This window comes from Anabrus simplex, chromosome 1, assembly GCF_040414725.1.
Source record: "Anabrus simplex isolate iqAnaSimp1 chromosome 1, ASM4041472v1, whole genome shotgun sequence".
Classification (NCBI taxonomy): domain Eukaryota; kingdom Metazoa; phylum Arthropoda; class Insecta; order Orthoptera; family Tettigoniidae; genus Anabrus; species Anabrus simplex.
This window is the reverse complement of record NC_090265.1, coordinates 980,435,435-980,456,110: the sequence shown is the minus strand read 5'-3', so window position 1 is coordinate 980,456,110 and position 20,676 is coordinate 980,435,435. Positions and strand designations below refer to the sequence as shown.

The window sequence follows — 20,676 nt, the reverse complement described above, 5'->3', positions numbered from 1 at the left end:
GGCTAGAAAAAAAATCGAATTTCTGTCCAGAGGAAGCTAAAGTAGAATATGAGGACTTTATAATTGTAAATATAAAACATTGTAAGTGAATGTAAGGGATGTTACTAACATGTTGGTCACCATTTATTATGAAATAACTTAGATATAGGAAGTAGATGATAAGTTGAGTTATTTGAACCTTTTTTTAATTATTTAGGCCAGAATTAGGATTTGGAATCTTAGTCATTAAGGTAAATGTTTCATATTTTGTGGAGTAATTGGGTCATCCTCGTAAGCAAAGCCTAGTCAGAGTAGTTAAGCCTATATTTAAGCATTGTATCAGTACAGTTGAGTGAGTAAGGATAAGAATATTTGTGAATATTGAACTATAGAGGAATTAGGGCAGAATTACAGTATTTTCTGAAATAATAGAGAATTCGGAGATAATACGTAAAAGTAAAGATGTCAACATTGAGTCAATTAAAAGCACAATTTGAAGAGTACCAGAGAGTACAGGAGGAGAAGCAAGAAAAATACCAGAAAGAGCAGAAAGAAGAGCGACAGGGAATGTTGCAAGCCATAAAGCAAATGATGGAAGAAAACCGAAAGCGCGATAAGGAAGAACAGGAAGAGAAGGAGAGAAAACAGAAGGAAGAACAGGAAGAGAAGGAGAGAAAACAGAAGGAGGAACAGGAAGAAAAGGAGAAGAGGCAGGAAGAGAAGGAGAGAAAACAGAAGGAAGAACAGGAAGAGAAGGAGAGAAAACAGAAGGAAGAACAGGAAGAGAAGGAGAGGAAGCAAGAAGAAAAACATAAACAAATGATGGAAGAAATTATTAATAAACAGGAAGAAAAGGAGAAGAAGCAAGAAGAGAAGCAGAAGCAGATGATGGAGGAGATGAAGCGGATGAAGGAAGAAATCATTGGTAAACAAGAAGAGAAGCAGAAGCAGATGATGGAAGAGATGAAACAAGAAATGAAGCAGGAGATGAAGGAAGAGATGAAGAAAGGTCGTCAGGAGCAGAAGGAAGAATTGGGTAAATATCAGGAAAAGATGGAAGAGATAACTAGGGAACGAGAAAGAAAACACAGAATAATGGTAATGGAGATAAAGGAAGAAATCTTGAAAGTACGATCAACTGCAAACGAGATCATTAACACTATAGATGAATGGAGAGCCGAAATTAAAGGAGGAATGGAGAAGAAAGAAGAACATGAAAATCAACGAGGATCATCACAAGAAGAAGCTGGGAAACCGGAGGAGAAGAAAGAAGAAGATGTTGAAAACCGAGAAGAAAAACTACTGAAAATAATTGAACAACCGAAGGAGAAACAACGAGAACTATTCAGAGAAGAAATAAGAAGAGAAAAACCAGAAAAACCAGACATACGAGAAGAATGGCAACGAAAGCAGATGAAGCAAATTGCGAGAATGGAGGAGAGACAAAGAAAAAGAAGAAAAATGGAAACCAAGATAGTTCAAGCAGAAATTTGGCAGATGCAGAATCATGTAAACATGCATAAGGCAGATTAGCAAGAAGAAGAGAAAGAAATTCATTTACTTGAGGCTAGCACAGTACTGACCAAACGATTCATAAGGAAACCGAAGGTTACTTCAAAGAAATGGCAAGCAAATACGTATGAAGAGAAAGAACCATGTTCAAAGGTGAAAACGAAAGCAAGAAGAGAAGAAGACGAACGAAAGTGGACGTCAAGATTACCAGACGAAAGGAGAAGAATGTTAACTTATCTATAGAAAGACAAGGAGAATGTTGAAAACGCAATGAAAAATTCCAAAATTCATAGTTATTACACGAGTAGACTCGTGGGAAATCAATCCTTATATTAGTAAAGAAGCCAGCAATCTCAAACGTATCCACTAAAGTATTTGCAAAGTTCATACATTTATTCGATGGACCATTTGTTATACATCGGTCATTTGGAAACAACGCTTATGAAGTTCACGATCTGAATGGTAGAAGTAAAGGAATACACAATGCGGCAAATATTAAGTTATATTACAAGGAACAAAGGAATTAGGATCCATCAAATGACGTAGTTAAATAAGGAATGAGAAGTGGAATGGCTTATGAGAAGAACGAACTAATCCAATTAAAAAAAAACTTACAGTAATGCTCTCAAAATTTTAACTATGAACAGTGAAAAGTCCCATTATGATCTTAGAAATATATAGGATAAATATATAGCAAGCCATATATTTAAGTCAACGTGGGAGGAGTAAATGTGCCATTTCACCGTTCTATAGTTACTATATTTGGAACCAAAATGGCGCTTCGGCTATTAGCGGGTCAGAATAAAAACAATTAACAGCTGTATGAACTGAAGAGATGATAAATTCAACCGGCAATCACAGAAGGAATTCTTTTTTTAGAAGGCAGTGCGAAAGAATGACGAGAGCGGATTATTTAAATCCATTATTGAAAAAAAATCTTCCATTAGAGAAAGGATTCTTAATTGAGCACTACACCAAGAAAGACGGAATCGCTTAAAGAAACCCAGTAATAATTGGAGAGTTTAGTCTACTGTTAGAGATAAGATCAAGTCAACGATAACCCGCCGAACACCAGCTGTATTTGACATATACGTGAGATAAAAGACCAGCTGATAAGAAACGTCAAGTTGGAGCTTCACTACGTCACGGTTGGGCTCGGAACATTTTATTTGCCCGATACTGCATAACATCAAGAGAACTGAAGTAGACGGAACAGAGTGCAATCCTTAAAGCACATAAAATTCATAACGTTTCGGCGAGCAAGGCAGTTTGAAACAAGACGATATTTAGAGTCTTATAGGCAAATTAAGCGGAACAGAAAACAAATATACTGACCACATTAGCATTACTAAACAGATTACCATGTATAAATCCACTAATGCCTTGTATTATTCTGTCCTTGATGCAATGAAGGCCGTCATGATGTTCTAAGAAGCTGAGGCGAGGACTACTCTGACTATGGTAACGCTTGACGAGATGGATGATCCAGGAGGATAGTAGTCAGCTGTGATGACGAGATGATTCCTTATTACTTAAGCCGAACCAGGGAGCAAGACCTACCATCCCATGACGATCAACAGCGAAATGGAAGTCAGATCCAATAAGCAAAGATAAGTCCCCATTTAAGTCGTATCGTAAGTAGAAAACCTTATTCTTTGGGTTAATGTATAATATATGTAGTAACATTTTGTGTGCGTAATTAATATACGTGTGTGTGTTCACAAGGAAATAGGTATTCATCCAAAGTTACCGTAAATTCCAAACATAGGCGTTAAAGCACCAGTGAAATGCCGTTCGTAAATCTGTCAATATGATAGTGGAGAAGTGATTGATATTTTTCATAATTTGTTGTCAGTGAAATATTAGAGTATTATGAGGAACCTAATATTTATATGCATGATGGTTTTGACTAATAGCAAGCGTAAAGATCGTATTTAGGGAGTATTACAAGGAAATTTGATGGCACAATTTTAAGGTTACAGTGTACTATTTATTTGATACTATGACAGTAATGGTAATGAATATATATATGTGCAGGTGATAGTACATATGTTGTGTTTTGATGGAATGAGTGCTTCAATTATAAATGCTACGCGATAATGGAAGTGTTAAATAATGAATATAGTTAGCATATGAATTGCTAGTGTATTTTGATGGTGATAGTTACTGTTATTTAAGGTGTCGGTCATAGTATTTCTTCGAGAAATGGTAGTATGTGTGGGTTGCATATGCTAAGGTGTCGGAGGTGAAACGTACTGTTTCTGATTGCTATTTTATTCCCTAATATATATATATGATACAGTTTAGGATACGATCTTAATGCCATCACTAAAGAATTAATTGAATAAGTAGGATCTTCGAAGAGCCGAGAGATCACTTACGTAAACATTTAGACCTTCACTGACATAACTACGAATGTTTTCATATATTCTCACTTACGGCAAGTCAGCTTACGATTTATTTATTTTCTTTTGGAGCAATATTAGACATCACTGGTAACTTAGACTTTCATATGTGGATTTTAGATGAGGATAGAGTCTTCCTATGTGTCAGTTTTTCCACACATGGTATTTCGTTGGAATATTAATCGTAATATACTTGGAAATGTTATGGTAAGTCATATACGCACTTTAACTGAAATTTAACCATGAATTAAAGGAATAATTGAATAATTTAGCAATGTAACCCTTACGATGGAAATAATTTGAAAGTGCTTACGACTTAAAATGGACTTAGTTTTGCTTATATGGAGGCTAATTGGTACAAAATATGAAACATTGAACAAATTGAAACTTCGAATAGAGTAGATACCTAAGAATCAGACAGTAATCTTTTCACACGATTTTTCTACTGTGCGTGGACATTGAGATGAACTGTTTTCAACCGAGTGATATACATTTCTGTAATTGTATGCGAATTTAATTCAGGCAATTGAATCTTGATGGTTTCGAGAAGCAACTTAACTTAATTTTCAGAGATTCCAGATCTTAATTAATTAATTAATTAATTGAGTCATTAATTATTGGCCATTTTCTTTGCGTTTTCCTCATTTTCCAATTGAACTTTAATTTGAATTGTATATAGTAGGAATATAGTTTATTTTACTTAGAACTTTCGGATGCATCCAAATAATTCATTCATTACAAACATTATAATAATTATAATTATTGCAATTATCCAACTTTTTCAATTATGTTGAGTAATTTTACTTATTATGTAATTTAATTGTTTTTCTTTTCATCTCAATCCCTTGGAAACTACTTAGTTATAATACAATTTTTCGATAGGCTAAGATTATGAGTCAGATGAATAAGGCCTAAGTTCATCATTTTATTTATTTATCAGAGGTTTTCCCAAACCTATTTCTTCAAGACAACATCAATATATTTATGGAGAAACTGATTGAATAGGAAACCTGCTATACTGTATAAATGATTTTCAAGGTAATCAACGTTTATTCCAATTCATCCATAAATCAATTTATGAATAAAAGTTGAGTAGAGTAATATTGAATTCTTTCAATGTCTACTTAGAATAGGTACTAGGTATAAGCTTGGAATGACTGATTTTCGTTGCGATCATGATGATGTCATGTACGATGTTCTTGGCAAGCCACGATAATCTGATTTTTGCGATAAATTTTGGTATCAAAAATATACGGTAACCGACTAATAGCGTGTTGAAGACGTTCATCTACGTAGGTTGGTATTTACCGTAGGCCGTCGGTGTTTCTTTCTCACGCGGAACTCACAACCCAAGAATATTCGGCAGATGAAAGTATTATCAAGAGCTAGTCTGGAAACTCGTGTAGTCAACCTGGACGCGGGATGGTGCACTACTGATCTGCATTTAGGGCAATCGCCCAGGTGGCAGATTCCCTATCTGTTATTTTCCTAACCTTTTCTTAAATAATTGCAAAGAAATTGGAAATTTATTGAACATCTTCCTTGGTAAATTATTCCAATCCATAACTCCCCTTCCTCTAAAAGAATATTTGCCCCAATTTGTCCTCTTGAATTCCAACTTTATCTTCATATTGTGATCTTTCCTACTTTTAAAGACACCACTCAAACCTATTCATCTACGAATGTCATTCCACGCCATCGCTCCATTGACAGCTCGGAACATACCGCTTAGTCCAGCAGCTCCTCTCCTTTCTCCCAAGTCTTCTCTGCCCAAACTTTGCAACATTTTTGTAACGCTATGTTTAAACATTAAGAATGTTTAATATATTTTAATATTGAATGTGTTTTCACTTGTAAAGTGAAGTGTATTGATTAGGTGGACCATTAAACCTAACACTAGTTCTTAATTTAAATTGTACCAGTATGGATCCATATGAAGAAGTTTGTACATTGTATCGCTACTCTTTTGTCAGAAATCACCCAGAACAAATTGAGCTGCTTTTCTTTGGATTTTTTCCAGTTCTTGAATCAAGCAATCATGGTGAGAGACCCATATACTGGAACCATACTGTAGTTGGGGTTTTACCAGAGACTTATATGCCCTCTCCTTTACATCCTTTCTACAACCCCTAAATACCCTCATAACCATGTGCAGAGATTTGTACCCTTTATTTACAATCCCATTTATGTGATTACCCCAATGAAGATTGTTCCTTATATTAACACCTAGGTACTTACAATGATCCCCATAAAGAACTTTCACCCCATCAATGCGCTAATTAAAACTGAGAGGACTTTTCCTATTTGTGAAACTCACAACCTGACTTTTAACCCTGTTTATCATCATATCATTGCTTACTCTCCATCTCACAACCTTATTGAGGTCATTTTGCAATTTCTCCTGTTGTTTGATAATTAAATTTTCACCACTATATAATTTTTCAAAATACTGTCTCATCTCATCTCTTATCTCTTTGTCATGCCAAGTGATGTTTCCATCTTCTTTCTCCAGGGCCTTTATTCCTTCACAGTTTCTTTTCTTGCTTCTCACCACTTGGTATAATAGTTTCTTGTTGTTCTTGCTATCCTTTTCTAGTTTATTTGCAAATTCAGTCCAGGTTTTCTCTTTCTCAATAGAAATTATTATTTTCACTTTAAGCTTAAGGTCTCAGTACAGATGACTAATTTCTCTTCATTTCACACCTTTCTGACACTTTCCATATCTCAGTTTCCACATTTCATTTCTCTCCTTTATTGCTGTCCGGACAGTTTCATTCCACCATGGGGTCTCTTTCCCTCTTACTTTGCTACTTGTTTTGCCAATAATATTGACTGCAGTGACCACCAGGATTTTCTTAAATCCGAGCCATTCTTCTTTAGCTGTTCTTGCGTCATATTTGGGAAATTTGTCTCAAATTTTCATCTGATATTCAGACCTCTTATCTGATTTTTCAAATTCATAAACTTTTATCTTGGGTTTATACTTGGTATTTATATTTTTTTATCATGATGTTTCCTAATATGGTTACTAGCAACCTGTGATCACTACCTAAACTTTCTCCTGGAAACACTTTTACATCTCTTATAAATGTTCCAGGCTCTTTCTCTGCAATGACATAGTCATTAATAGATTTCTGCTCTCTATTCCAGCTGTACCTTGTGATCTTATGGCTCAGCTGCTGTTTGAACCAGGTGTTCTTGACTGTTAGGTTGTTTTGTATGCAGAAGTAAAGGAGATAGTCACTCTCATGCTTCCTATTTCCATATCCATGAGGACCAGCTACCTCATATGCTGTCCTTACAGTTCCCACCTGAGCATTTAGGTCTCCCATAATGCAAGTATTATCTTGTTCGACATGGTCCTCTAATTCTTGAGGAAATTCATCTTTCTCTTCTTGACCACACCAAATCTGTGGAGCATAAACCTGAACAATGGTTAGGGTGTTTCTGTTGATTTTCTGATGTGGCTTAATAATTCATTCATTAACATATTCTATATCAGCCATAACATTGATGTTCTTGCTGATTATGAATGCCACACCATTCCTTGTGTCATATATCCTACGATTAAGCAGTTATCAGATATCCCCTTTATCCTTTTTCTATAATCTATACTTTATTATTCCATCCCATACTATGTGAACAAATCTTCTAAACATGGTCCAACACCTCTTCACTATCCTTGTTAGACTGGCCATCAATTTCCAAAGGAAACACACGTTGTAGCGGGCGAGTCATTGTTCTCTTCTCAGTTCTCAACCAAATAACTCGTATATTACCATCACGTCCCTGAATTATATTTTCTACTCATGCAAGTGGCCAGTAGATTCTTTTGGTATCATTTGAGCCATAGCATTGATGTTCTTGCTGATTATGAATGCCACACCATTCCTTGTGTCATATATCCTACGATTAAGCAGTTATCAGATATCCCCTTTATCCTTTTTCTATAATCTATACTTTATTATTCCGTCCCATACTATGTGAACAGATCTTCTAAAATACAGGTTTGATTACAAAGGAGATTACACACAGAAACAAAATACACTAGCTCCTCCCAAAGAGGTCCAAGAAGTACAATTAAAGTTCTGTGATACACTCTGGTGCTGCCACATCCTCCCACCTAATTTTCTGAAATGAAAATTACTAAACATAGTGACAAGGTATCTTCCTTTTCTACAAGTCTAAACGATGCGGCGCTTTCACCAGTCTTCCAGATCGAGTAACTTGAGGGTCAATACTAAAACCTGGCGGTATCTGAACGGCACTGGTGACTCAGTATGATCACAAGAATCTGAAATAGAAGCCGCAACATGGTCCAACACCTCTTCACTATTCTTGTTAGACTGGCCTTCAATTTCCAAAGGAAACACACGTTGTAGCGGGCGAGTCATTGTTCTCTTTACAGTTGTCAACCAAATAACTTGTATATTACCATCACGTCCCTGAATTATATTTTCTACTCGTGCAAGTGGCCAGTAGATTCTTTTGCTATCATCTGAACCAATTTACACGATTTCTCCTACTGAGGCCAGAAAAGTCTTCTTGCGATAAATCCACTTCAGTGAGCCTAAATATTCTGAACGGAACCGAGCCCTCAGCTGCTCCCTGAGTTTGTGTCGATAACGTAAACGACGCTCAAAATGGTTCTTTTCAATTTCGTCGATATCTCCGGTTCCACTATTGCAAACAATTTGCTCATATTTGCTGAAGTAGCTATACAACCAGGCCTGGTCCTTGTGCGCAACGAGGAGTACAGTAGTTTCCTTAAGCCTTTCACTCATCACTTCTTCCTCAACGTATGTACAAGATGACAGAGGCCAAGAATCATGATGCTGTCTCAACCATGGGTGCCAATCCCACCAATGTGAAGCAACGAGATGCTCAATTGTACATCCTCTAGAAGGGAGGTTAGCGGGATTCAAAAGTCCAGGAATGTGCTTCCACTCAACCCCCTGAGTTAATTTTCGTATCTCCTTGACACGATTCCTGACAAAAACTTACCACTCTTCTTCTCTTCGGATCCAGGCAAGCACTATGCTTGAATCACTCCATGCATGAATAGGTTCGGTGGTCCAACCAATGGCATCTCGAACAGAATTCAGCAACCTCGCCCCGATGGTAGTTGCCATCAACTCTAATCGTGGCATCGTAAGTTTCAAGGATGGCATAACCCTCAACTTAGACAGCACCAAATTGACCTTTACATCTCCCCCTTCAGTACGCACGCAGCATACGCCTTGTAACTTGCCTCAACCAAAAGGTGCAGTGAACGATTATGAGACGTCCCAATATTTCGAGGGATGGTTATTTCTTTGAGCAGAGGAACTCGTTGAAGCCAAGCTTTAAAAATATTTTCGTTTTCATCATCTATAGGGTCATCCCAGTCCAATTTCTTCTCCCATAGGTTCTGTAACATCAGCTTCAAACTCAAAGTTGCAGGTCCACTAAAGCCAATTGGGTCAAATATTCTCTGTGTCGTGGAGATGACGTTCCTCTTTGTAGGACAGCCCATCTGAGTAGCTTTCTCCCACCAACTGATGTTTAGACTGAGCTTGTCACTCTTACGATCCCATTTCAGTCCTAACATAGGAGCCGACTCTTCAGAAGAGTCACCAAAGAACTCCCAGCCTCTGACATTAAATCCTGCTTTAGCCATAACACATGTAGCAAGAGTCCGCAGATATTCAGCCTCTGAAGGACTGTCTACACTCATAGCTAAGTTATCGATGTAGAATCTGGTCTTCAACTTGTTCAAAATTGCACTATCTTCTACAGGATAACTCTGAACATATTTACTGAGATGGTGATCAAGAACTGCGGCTAAGAGGAAAGGTCACCCCAAAAACCACGCGGGAGTGTCTCAATGTCATTAACCTGCCATCACGGTCCCACCACAGGAACTTGAGATAGTCTCTATCATCAGGATGAATCGCAATCTGTAGAAAGGCTTTCTCTAAGTCCGCTGAGACACCCACGGTTTTCTCTCGAAATCGCATCAAAATGTCGGGTAACAGTTCAATAAGATTCGGTCCTTGTTCCAAGTATTCATTAAGAGAAGGAAAACCAGCAATTTTTGCAGAGGCGTCAAAGACCTTTGTGGTATTGTTAGTCTCTTTTACCACTGGACTATGGGGCAAGTAGTGTCCCTTACCATTCTCCTTCACCTTTTCTATGATGTTAAGCTTCAACCATTCACGAAATATTGAATCGTAATCTTCAAATAAATTGTTGGAACGGCGCATCTTTCTTGTTGTTCTCACCAGCCGACCCTCTGCCACTTCAGGATTAGAAGGCAATTCTGAAACAAAGGACCACGGAAGTCGAACCTGGTATCGACCGTCCACATATTCAACAGTACTCTTAAAATGTTCTAAAACAGTTGATTGCTTAGCTTTTCGATCCTGCTTCTCAGCTGGGTCACAGATACCAATGGCCTCAAGTTTCCACAGATCAGCAATGTCCCCGTCAGCTATAGTTGTCATAGTGTAGGTCGTGGCAAGATTGGTACAGCAACTGGCAATGGGTGTCTTCTTCTCACTGCCCATTAGAGTCCAGCCAAATAAAGTTTCAACAACCACAACACCAGAAGAAAGAATTACTCTGTTCCCTGACCAGATCTTGCCCACTATATCAGCTCCTATCAGTATATCTATGGGCCCAGGCATGTCTTCAATGAGCTTGAAACCTAATTGTTGAAGCTCTTCCTCCATTTCCTTGCTGGGCCTGGCCAACGGGATAAACGAAGCGATGTTGGCTTGGTCCAGTACTGAAAACCTACAGGCGAAGTCTCTATCTAACCCTCGTAGATGAGCTTTATAACATCGGTGCCTCACCAATCCGAGGTTACAGCCTCCAAACAGAGAATGAATCAGACTTTCTTCACCAATGACATTATACTTCATTTCTCTCGCCAAGCTACTTATGATATAGGAGCGTTGTGATCCATTGTCTATTAAAACACGAACCCTTCGCTGCATATCACCATTGTACAGAATAGCAGCGAAGGACTGCAAGAACACTTCATTTGAGACAGCAAACATCAAGTTATGATTAATAGCAAGGAGATCCAGTTCCAAAGAAGGACGTGCCACAACATTTCCCTTTCCTACCTCTGAACTGGCCGTGACTTTGCTTCACATCACTAGAATGTGTCGCCCTCTACAAGAACTACACCTCGCCCGACATCGATATGCAAGATGTCCCTTCTTGGTGCAGGCGAAACAACAACCAGCCTGAGCCAGAAGCTTCCTTTTCTCATCAATAGACATGGTCACGGCCTTCTCATAGTCAGTGGTACTGTGTTTGCCTTCATAAAATAGGTACTGATTCATAAGACTGAGATTGGCTAAGTCAGCTGCGGTAGCACATAGCTGAGTCTCACAAGAAGAAGAATTTCCTTTATCCATCGGTTGCGAGTTAGAAGTACCAAAACGAGTATTAGCAAGGACCACATGCTCTTCCATCTGTACTTCTCTCTTGACAAAAGTAATTAAATTATCCATCTGTTCCTCTAAGGTCCTATCACAATCTCCATTGGTACGCTCCTACTGCTTCAATGTTTCTAGTGGCAAACATGACTCGACTAATAGGAAGAGAATCGCAGCGTAAGTATCGGATTTTATCTGCAACGATTCTAATGCACATAGTTGTGTTTCCAATCTGTCATAAAGTACTGACAGTTTCATGTTCCTATGATCAGTAACTAGTTTTAACAATTCCCTAATGTAATGTTGTACCAAGATATCCTTACGACTGAACCTCTCCTACAGTGATTGAATCGCTTTGTCATAATTCTCGCCTGAAGGCGGAAAACTTTCTACAATGGACCTGGCCCTAGATTTAGGTACTGTAGCCTGCAACAGGTATTGGAATTTTTCCTTGTTACTAAGTTCCAGGTTGCTATCAATATGGGAAAACTGTGCCCAGAATCCAATCCACAGGGAGATCTCGCCACCGTATCTAGCCAATTCCAACTTCGGTAACCTAAGCCGATGTCTTCCTGAATCACATGACTCGGAAACAGATCGTGCCACATTTACATGGAACTTCTTCAGTTCATCAACCTTGCCTTTCAGTGTACAATACTTCTCTTTATACTCATCAACTGTCTCAAACTCTTGTAAGATTTCCTCGCCGGGACACTCACTTAAATAAAGTAAATCCTGTATATCATTATCGAGAGCCACAATATCGTCATACCTGACCTCAAGTACAGAAAACTTACAGACAACTTCGTCTACAGCGACTTTCCTACTAATCATTTCTATGGCGGCATTATAGTGCTTCGTGAATACTGACCTTAAAATTCCACGCTTCTTCACGACCGATTTCCAAATGTCTTCTTTTTTCACAGTCGTCATAGCGATGGCCGCAAAAGAAAAAACTACTCCAAAAGAATAGACGATAGTCAATAACAACCGAACCTAATAGCACAAACGAGGTTCAGTGAAACATCAACTCCAATACAACAGACGTGTCCTTGTCACAGTCGCCGAAATGTCATATATCCTACGATTAAGCAGTTATCAGATATCCCCTTTATCCTTTTTCTATAATCTATACTTTATTATTCCGTCCCATACTATGTGAACAGATCTTCTAAAATACAGATTTGGTTACAAAGGAGATTACACACAGAAACAAAACACACTAGCTCCTCCCAAAGAGGTCCAAGAAGTACAATTAAAGTTCTGTGATACACGCTGGTGCTGCCACACCTTGTTTCCTTCTTATTTCCATGCCAGTAGAGTTTGTACCCTTTCCGCAGAAATGTATTATCTTTCATTTTTCACTTTGTTTCACTCAATCCAAGGACCTCAGTCTTTCTTCTTTCCATGAGATCTACAAGTTCCTCACTTGGCAACGGTATTTGATGATATTATTTTGAATTTGTTTTCCCATCTGGTAATTTTCTTCTTTGAATAATTCTGTTTAACTTCGGGCTTATCACCGTCATCCTTACCAGAATTATACACAGAAGGAGGTCTATGTCTTAGTTTCTGTTTACATCTGAGGCTCATTTTACTCTTGAAAGCATTTGACAAAAAAATTCTCCCCTTGCTGGCTTGCTGGGCCTAACAGAAGGTGAAGTTTTTCTGTCAGGGTTAACTCCTTTAGCCTTTGATATTCCTCCATCCATTCTGCAAGGCACCAGCATTATAATAAATTTGTGTGTCATTTCCTACACATAGGTTTTGTTAGACCTGCTAAGGGAGAACACCTCCGCACAGAGCCGTTGGTTCTCCCTTTGTTTGCATGGTTTGATACTGGCCGCCAGACCCTCAGCCAGACAGTCACAGGTAGTACCATCTACTGTCACATACGGCAGCAGGATGAACTTGACCTGATACTTTTTGGATCAGTTTGAAATCACACAGAAAAAGTTTTTGGAGAGTGTAGTAGGTGCTCCAATACATTCCATCCCCAGCATTTCAGTAGCCACTGTACACATCCATTCTACATGGTGGTCGACTGATTTATCATCGATCTCTGTGCAGTAACCATAAATCACAGAGTCATGTAGTGATGTTGGCACATACTATGGATGCCAGATTTGCTTGAGACATTTTCCATTTAGAGATATAATTGCTTAACTTTGAAAAGAAAAATAATTGTCATGAGTTATGCCCTAACCTTCATAGTTTGTATTTAACTGAAAAACCTGGATCACTTGGCTACCTATAGGTCAATAGCATTAATCTTGATGGAAAGCTACCATTTCTTCTGCTCCATATTCCATATCATGGCTGTATATGTGGTTTCATGCTACAGAAAATAAAGATCATGAAATCATCTTGATTTCATTAATAGAAGTCTTTCAACTAAGAAAATTTACATTTCAATTAGGCAGAAAGGTTATACCACTGTACTCAACTTTGTCAGTGCTCTAAACAATGAATCTGAGAAACCTTAATTAGAAAGGTAGAAATCCAGAGAAAAGTTTTCTGATCAAAGAATGATCGTTTGTACTGCAATTATTTTACATGTTTGACAAGGGAAGGTATGGATCTTCCTTCGTGCAAAAATCCAGTTATGTTGACTGGGTATGAGCCCACAGTCTTGGATATACTTGTAGGAAACTCTCTCTTAATCACACAGCTACTGATGCCAGAATTACTTCTCGTTGGCATAATTAACTATAGCTGCATTTTCTGGTGAGAACACAAAGCATACTTTTTGCAACATCCACGATTTTAGTGCAATATTTTTAAGCTATTTGCTCATCATAAATTCTGAACAGACATATAAATTAGTGTTGTATTTCAAAAGAAATGCATGACATTGTCATTCTGAATAAAACAACCCATTATTAAATGATAAAACTTCTGTAAGTGTACAGTATACATGAAAGAAATTCTCGACGAGTGTACTGAATTTTTTCTCCTACATTACAGGTTAACAGAGGCACATCGGAATGCAATAAGAGCCATCCGAAAGATAAAATATTTTGTAGCAAGAAGAAAATTTCAGCAAGCACGGAAACCTTACGATGTCCGAGACGTCATCGAGCAGTACAGTCAAGGGCATCTCAACATGATGGTTCGCATAAAGGTAAGAATGTATACAATAATTATATATACCTTTCCAAATGGTTTAGGGGTAATTTATGTCAGAATTTTTCTTTTCTAATTAATTAATTAATTAATTATTTCATTCAAATATGCATTTAGAAAATATGTATTTTTAGAGCAACAAGTATCATAAAATTTATATACAAATAAAAACTCAAAAATATTTGTAAGGTGGATCTTTAAACTATACATCATCACCTTCAATGTAAACTTTTCTCCCACTACTGTTCCATCATTACAGAATGAAGAGTTCTGGCTCACGAATATTTTCTTTCACCTCATAGTTTCAGAATGATTATAACCTGTTTTAGGAAAATTTTGTACTGAAATGGTATTACGCTCTAGTAAGTTTAAGGAGACCGAGAAAGATATTTGTAGACCATCTGTGGGAAAGGGTACAAGTGCCACAAAATTGTTAATTTAGTTTTCGCATAGAAACATGTAACTCTTCGCTCATGCCAGTTCATTGGTGAATGGTACTTGTGCCTAACACTGTCCAGACAGTTCCTAGAGAGCTCAACAGAATTGTGCAGTTCATGTTCCAGCTGCCCCTCTGTGGAAAGTGATACAAGTGCACGCTGTCAGTAGGTGTAGTAACAACTTGTTTGTTTCAATGCAGTTTCCAAAATGGAGCAAGAAACTAATATTCTTGCTAATATTTAACACCAGGCAGCATTGAACAAGTCATTGAGAGAACATAGACCTACCTACACTACATACAAAGGGAACTATAAACCTGGGAAGTCTCCAGCAACTGAGATATGTGGAATCCTTACCTAACATAACCTAGACTATAGATGTGCAGCATAATGCTTCTTCTTTTACAAAAACTGTTTGCATATAATTTACTGCATATTAGTAATGTGTTATCTTGAGTTAATTGAGGCAGCCTATTCTATTGGGTGCAGACTGATTGCCTTATATTCAATCAATCAATCAATCAATCAATCAATCAATCAATCAATCAATCAATCAATCAATCAATCAATCAATCAATCAACCAATCAATCAATCAATCAATCAATCAATACTGGCAGTCGCCCAGGTGGTGTTATTTTCCTAGCCTTTTCTTAAATGATTTCAAAGAAATTGAAAATTTATTGGACATCTCCCTTGGTAAGTTAATTCAATCCCTAACTCCCTTTCCTATAAATGAATATTTGCCCCAATTTTTCCTCTTGAATTCCAACTTTATCTTCATATCGTGATCTTTCCTACTTTTAAAGACATCACTCAAACTTATTCATCGACTAATGTCATTCCATGCCATCTCTCCGCTAACAGCTCGGAACATACCACTTACACGTTATAATTCTCATGTTAGGTCCGTATTGAAATGTACGTAAATACAAAGTATGTTACAAGTGTTATTTTTTTAATATCCACCTATTCAATACAAAGTATGTTACAAGCGTTATTTTTTTAATATCCACCTATTCAATACAAAGGTGGATATTAAAAAAATAACACTTGTAACATACTTTGTATTTACATACCACTTAGTCGAGCAGCTCATCTTCTTTCTCCCAAGTCTTCCCAGCCCAAACTTTGCAACATTTTTGTAACGCTACTCTTTTGTCGGAAATCACCCAGAACAAATCGAGCTGCTATTCTTTGGATTTTTTCCAGTTCTTGAATCAAGTAATCCTGGTAAGGGTCCCATACACTGGAACCATACTCTAATTGGGGTCTTACCAAAGGCTTATTATGCCCTCTCCTTTAAATCCTTACTACAACCCTTAAAGACCCTCATAACCATGTGCAGAGATCTGTACCTCTTATTTACAATCCTATTTATGTGATTACCCCAATGAATATCTTTCCTTATATTACCATTACAGTGATCCCCATAAGAAACGTCCACCCCATCAACGCAGTAATTAAAACTGAGAGGACTTTTCCTATTTTTGAAACTCACAACCTGACTTTTAACCCCGTTTATCATCATATCATTGCCTACTGTCCAGCTCACAACATTGTCGAGATCATTTCGCAATTGCTCACAATCTTATAACTTATTTATTACTCTATACAGAATAGCATCATCTGCAAAAAGTCTTATCTCTGACTCCACTTCTTTACTCATATCATTGATATATATAAGAAAACATAACTGTCCAATAATACTGCCTTGAGGAACTCCCCTCTTAATTATTACACGGTCAGATAAAGCTTTGCCTACTCTAATTCTCAGAGTTCCCTTTTCTAGAAATATAGCAACCCATTCAGTCATTCTTTTGTCTAGTCCAATTGCACTCATTTTTGAGAGTAGTCTCCCATAATCCATCCTATCAAATGCTTTAGACAGGTCAACTGCGATACAGTCCATTTGACCTCGTGAATCCAAGATATCTGCTATATCTTGCTGGAATCCTACAAGTTGAGCTTCAGTGGTATAACCTTTCCTAAACCCGAACTGCCTTCCATTGAACCAGTTATTAATTTTGCAAACATGTCTAATATAATCAGAAATAATGCATTCCTAAAGCTTACATGCAACACATGTCAAACTTAGTGGCCTGAAATTTTGAAATTTATGTCTATCACCCTTTCCTTTATACACAGGGGCTACTGTAGCAACTCTCCATTCATTTGGTATAGCTCCTTCATGCAAACAATAATCAGATAAGTACTTCAGATATGGTACTATATCCTAACCCATTGTCTTTAGTATATCCCCAGAAATCTTATCAATTCCAGCTGCTTTTCTAGTTTTCAACTTTTGTATCTTATTGTAAATGTCATTGTTATCACATGTAAATTTTAATACTTCTTTATCATTAGTCACCCCGTCTATCTGGACATTACCCTTGTAACCAACAATCTTTACGTACTACTAACTGAATACTTCTGCCTTTTGGAGATCCTCACATGCACACTCCCCTTGTTCATTAATTATTCCTGGAATGTCCTTCTTGGAACCTGTCTCTGCCTTAAAGTACCTACACATACCCTTCCATTTTTCACTAAAATTTGTATGACTGCCAATTATGCTTGCCTTCATATTATCCTTAGCTGACTTCTTTGCTAGATTCAATTTCCTAGTAAGTTCCTACAATTTCTCCTTATTTCCACAGCCATTTCTAACTCTATTTCTATCCAGTATGCACCTCCTTCTTAGTCTCTTTATTTTTCTATTATAATAAGGTGGGTCTTTACCATTCCTTACCACCTTTAAAGGTACAAACCTATTTTCACATTCCTCAACAATTGCTTTAAACCCATCCCAGAATCTGTTTACATTTTTATTTACCGTTTTCCACCGATCATAGTTAATTTTAAAAAATTCCTTCATGCCTGCTTTATCAGCCATATGATACTGCCTAATAGTCCTACTTTTAAGACCTTCTTTCTATCACATTTATTTTTAATTACGACAAAGACAGCTTCATGATCACTAATACCATCTATTACTTTGGTTTCTCCATAGAGCTCATCTGGTTTTAACAGCACCACATGCAGGATATTGTTCTTTCTAGTTGGTTCCATCACTTTCTGAATCAGCTGTCCTTCCCATATTAACTTATTTGCCATTTGTTGGTCATGCTTCCTGTCATTAGCATTACCTTCCCAATTGACATTTGGTAAATTCAGATCTCCCACTACAATCACATTCCTTTCGATGTCGTTTCCTACATAGCTGATTATCTTATCAAATAATTCTGAATCAGCGTCAGCGCTACCCTTTCTCGGTCTGTACACTCCAAAGACATCAAGTCACCTATTATCTTTAGACATGAGCCTTACACCTAGAATTTCATGTTTGTGATCTTTAACTTTTTCATAGCTTACAAATTCTTCCTTCACTGGAATGAATACTCCCCCTCCCACCATTCCTATCCTATCTCTATGATACACAGTCCACTTCCATGAGAAAATTTCTGCATCCATTATATCATTTCTTAGCCATGATTCAACTCCTATTACAATATCTGGTAAGTATCTATTAAATTACATAATTCTATTCCGTTCTTTACAATACTTCTACAGTCATTCCTACTTGACTTCCAGATCCCTGAACCCTTATCACTGCTCCCTGGACCACTCCGTTTCCCTGAATGTACCTCCCTATAACCCTTCCAAACAAATTTTCCTAACTTATGTGTACCCTGCGGTTTAAGTGAAGGCCATCTGAGTGCAGATCCCTATCTCCTACCCACCCGTTAGGTAGACCACCTGTCTTCTACAATTCCTCCCTTTCCTTCCCATCCCTCTTTTACACCTACTGTATCCTTTACAGTTTGAGGGAGGCCTACCTTCCTTCCTATCTTCTGAGAAAATCCCATTTATTTACCTCAAACTCTCCAACCTTCCCTCATACTCTTTAATGCCTGGCCACACCCACAGTTCTTACACTTGTACTCCTTAGCCATTCTTTACAGAAAAATGAAAAGAAAAGGAAAAATAAAATAACTTGTTATGTACAAAAAAATTGAAAGGAAAAAAATATTATCTAGGATAGTACACAAAGATCACACAACAATAAGAATATGCTTATATTTATCTTAATATACTTAATATTTACCTGGTTTGTGACAATTTATTTTAATTACAGGTAAGTGTAAATACAAGTGTTGTCAGCTATCCAAAGAACACAGGGAAATGGCTATCAATGGACTTTTACAAATAAACATACAAGCAGCAGGGTACATTCTTAATGAATCACATCAACATTTTTCCTGTTGCACGAAGATGACACGGAAGTTACACGAATCCAAATGAAAGTAAGAGACAGGTTACAATGGTCTATTCTGTACCATGAGAGTTAGGATTAGTTCAGGTATGTGTTCACACTTTTAATGATATTTTTGACATTTCACGTTGACGACTACAGACACTAAATGAGAGAAATAAAGTGAAATGTATGGCTTTTAAGGATGGTCATGACCGAAATCCTTCATCTCATAAGCATAAAGTAAAATATAATGATGATGACTGGAGACTTGTCAGAGAGCACATACAATCATTTCTGCATGAGGAATGCCACTATGGCAGGAAAAAAGAAGCAGCAAGGAAAATTTAAGTCCTGATTTGAATTTTTGCTACATGCATCAAGCTTTCCAAGAGAAATGCCCAGACAAGTTTGTTTCAATAAAATTTTACAAAAAGGCTTTTAGAAAATCCTTTCCAAAGTAGAAATCTGTTGTGTGAGTGACCTGCTAAGTGTAAAAATTAAAGGATCAAACAGTGTCTCTGAACAGTTTTCATACAGATCGCAGCTATCCTTGCACCATCGCAAGGCACAGAAGACTGTTACATTGCTCATTCAATCAATCAATCGATCAATCAATCAATCAATCAATCAATCAATCAATCTCAGAATCCACTAAGTGATACCTGCTCAGTTTGTATGGACCTACAGCAAGTGATATTTTGCCCAACATTGACTCACAATAAAATATGTTATATCAGGCAACAGTTTAATTCCAACTTACAGTGGGGGACATAAGTATTCATACAGCCTGATATCAACTTGAAATTACTACCTGTCTTATATACACAGTTCAGATCACTAAACATAAACGGAGATGCTTCATCACCAAAGTCGTAAACGATACAATGTGAATAAACTGAAAATGTTTGTAAATACAGAAGAGTCCCGCCAATCCGAACCCCGCGAATCCAAAATTCTGCCTAATCCGAACAGGGCTAGGAACAAATATCTATCAGGACTTAAATTTTCGTTGCTGCTCCTTTTTTCTGCCATAGTGGCTTTCCTCACAAGGAAATGCAAAATAAAGGTTAAGATTAAACTAGTTTTTCCAAGTTAAAACTTAAATTTATTAGCACAGAAAAACATGAATTAAATACAACAGGAGTAAACAGTGAATCTATTGGCTATCTTATACACAAAAACATTAAAAGTGGAAGGCCTATACCTACTAACAATGTGCACAACAAAGTTTGCATGCAATTTTTTTTTACATTAACAACAAAACAAACGAAAAGCAAATCAACACTTAAGAAGTAAAGTCAGTGATCTTCTTTTGACGCAATGCACTGAAACGACTTGAAGAAACAAAATTTCACCAATGCTGCATAAACATTACATCACTAGGAGTTGAAGCAGCATGCTGCTTGACATAGCATAGGGCGAGGTCAAGGGCACTGGCAGCGGTAGTGTGTGAAACAACATCAGTTTTGGCGTCCCCATCGCCCTCACTATCATCTGTGTTTGATCTCAGCTGACATCCCCTGCACCACTA

General features: G+C 37.4%; 1 protein-coding gene across 1 annotated transcript in view; it reads left to right on the top strand.

The window, feature by feature from the left end:
* LOC136857683 (potassium voltage-gated channel subfamily KQT member 1) overlaps positions 1 to 20,676 on the top strand; it is a 266,956-nt gene that overhangs the window by 206,418 nt on the left and 39,862 nt on the right. Inside the window, exon 9 of the mRNA XM_067136536.2 lies at positions 14,294 to 14,450. Within this exon, the coding sequence (XP_066992637.2) occupies positions 14,294 to 14,450 (157 nt within the window). The remainder of the gene's footprint in view (positions 1 to 14,293; positions 14,451 to 20,676) is intronic.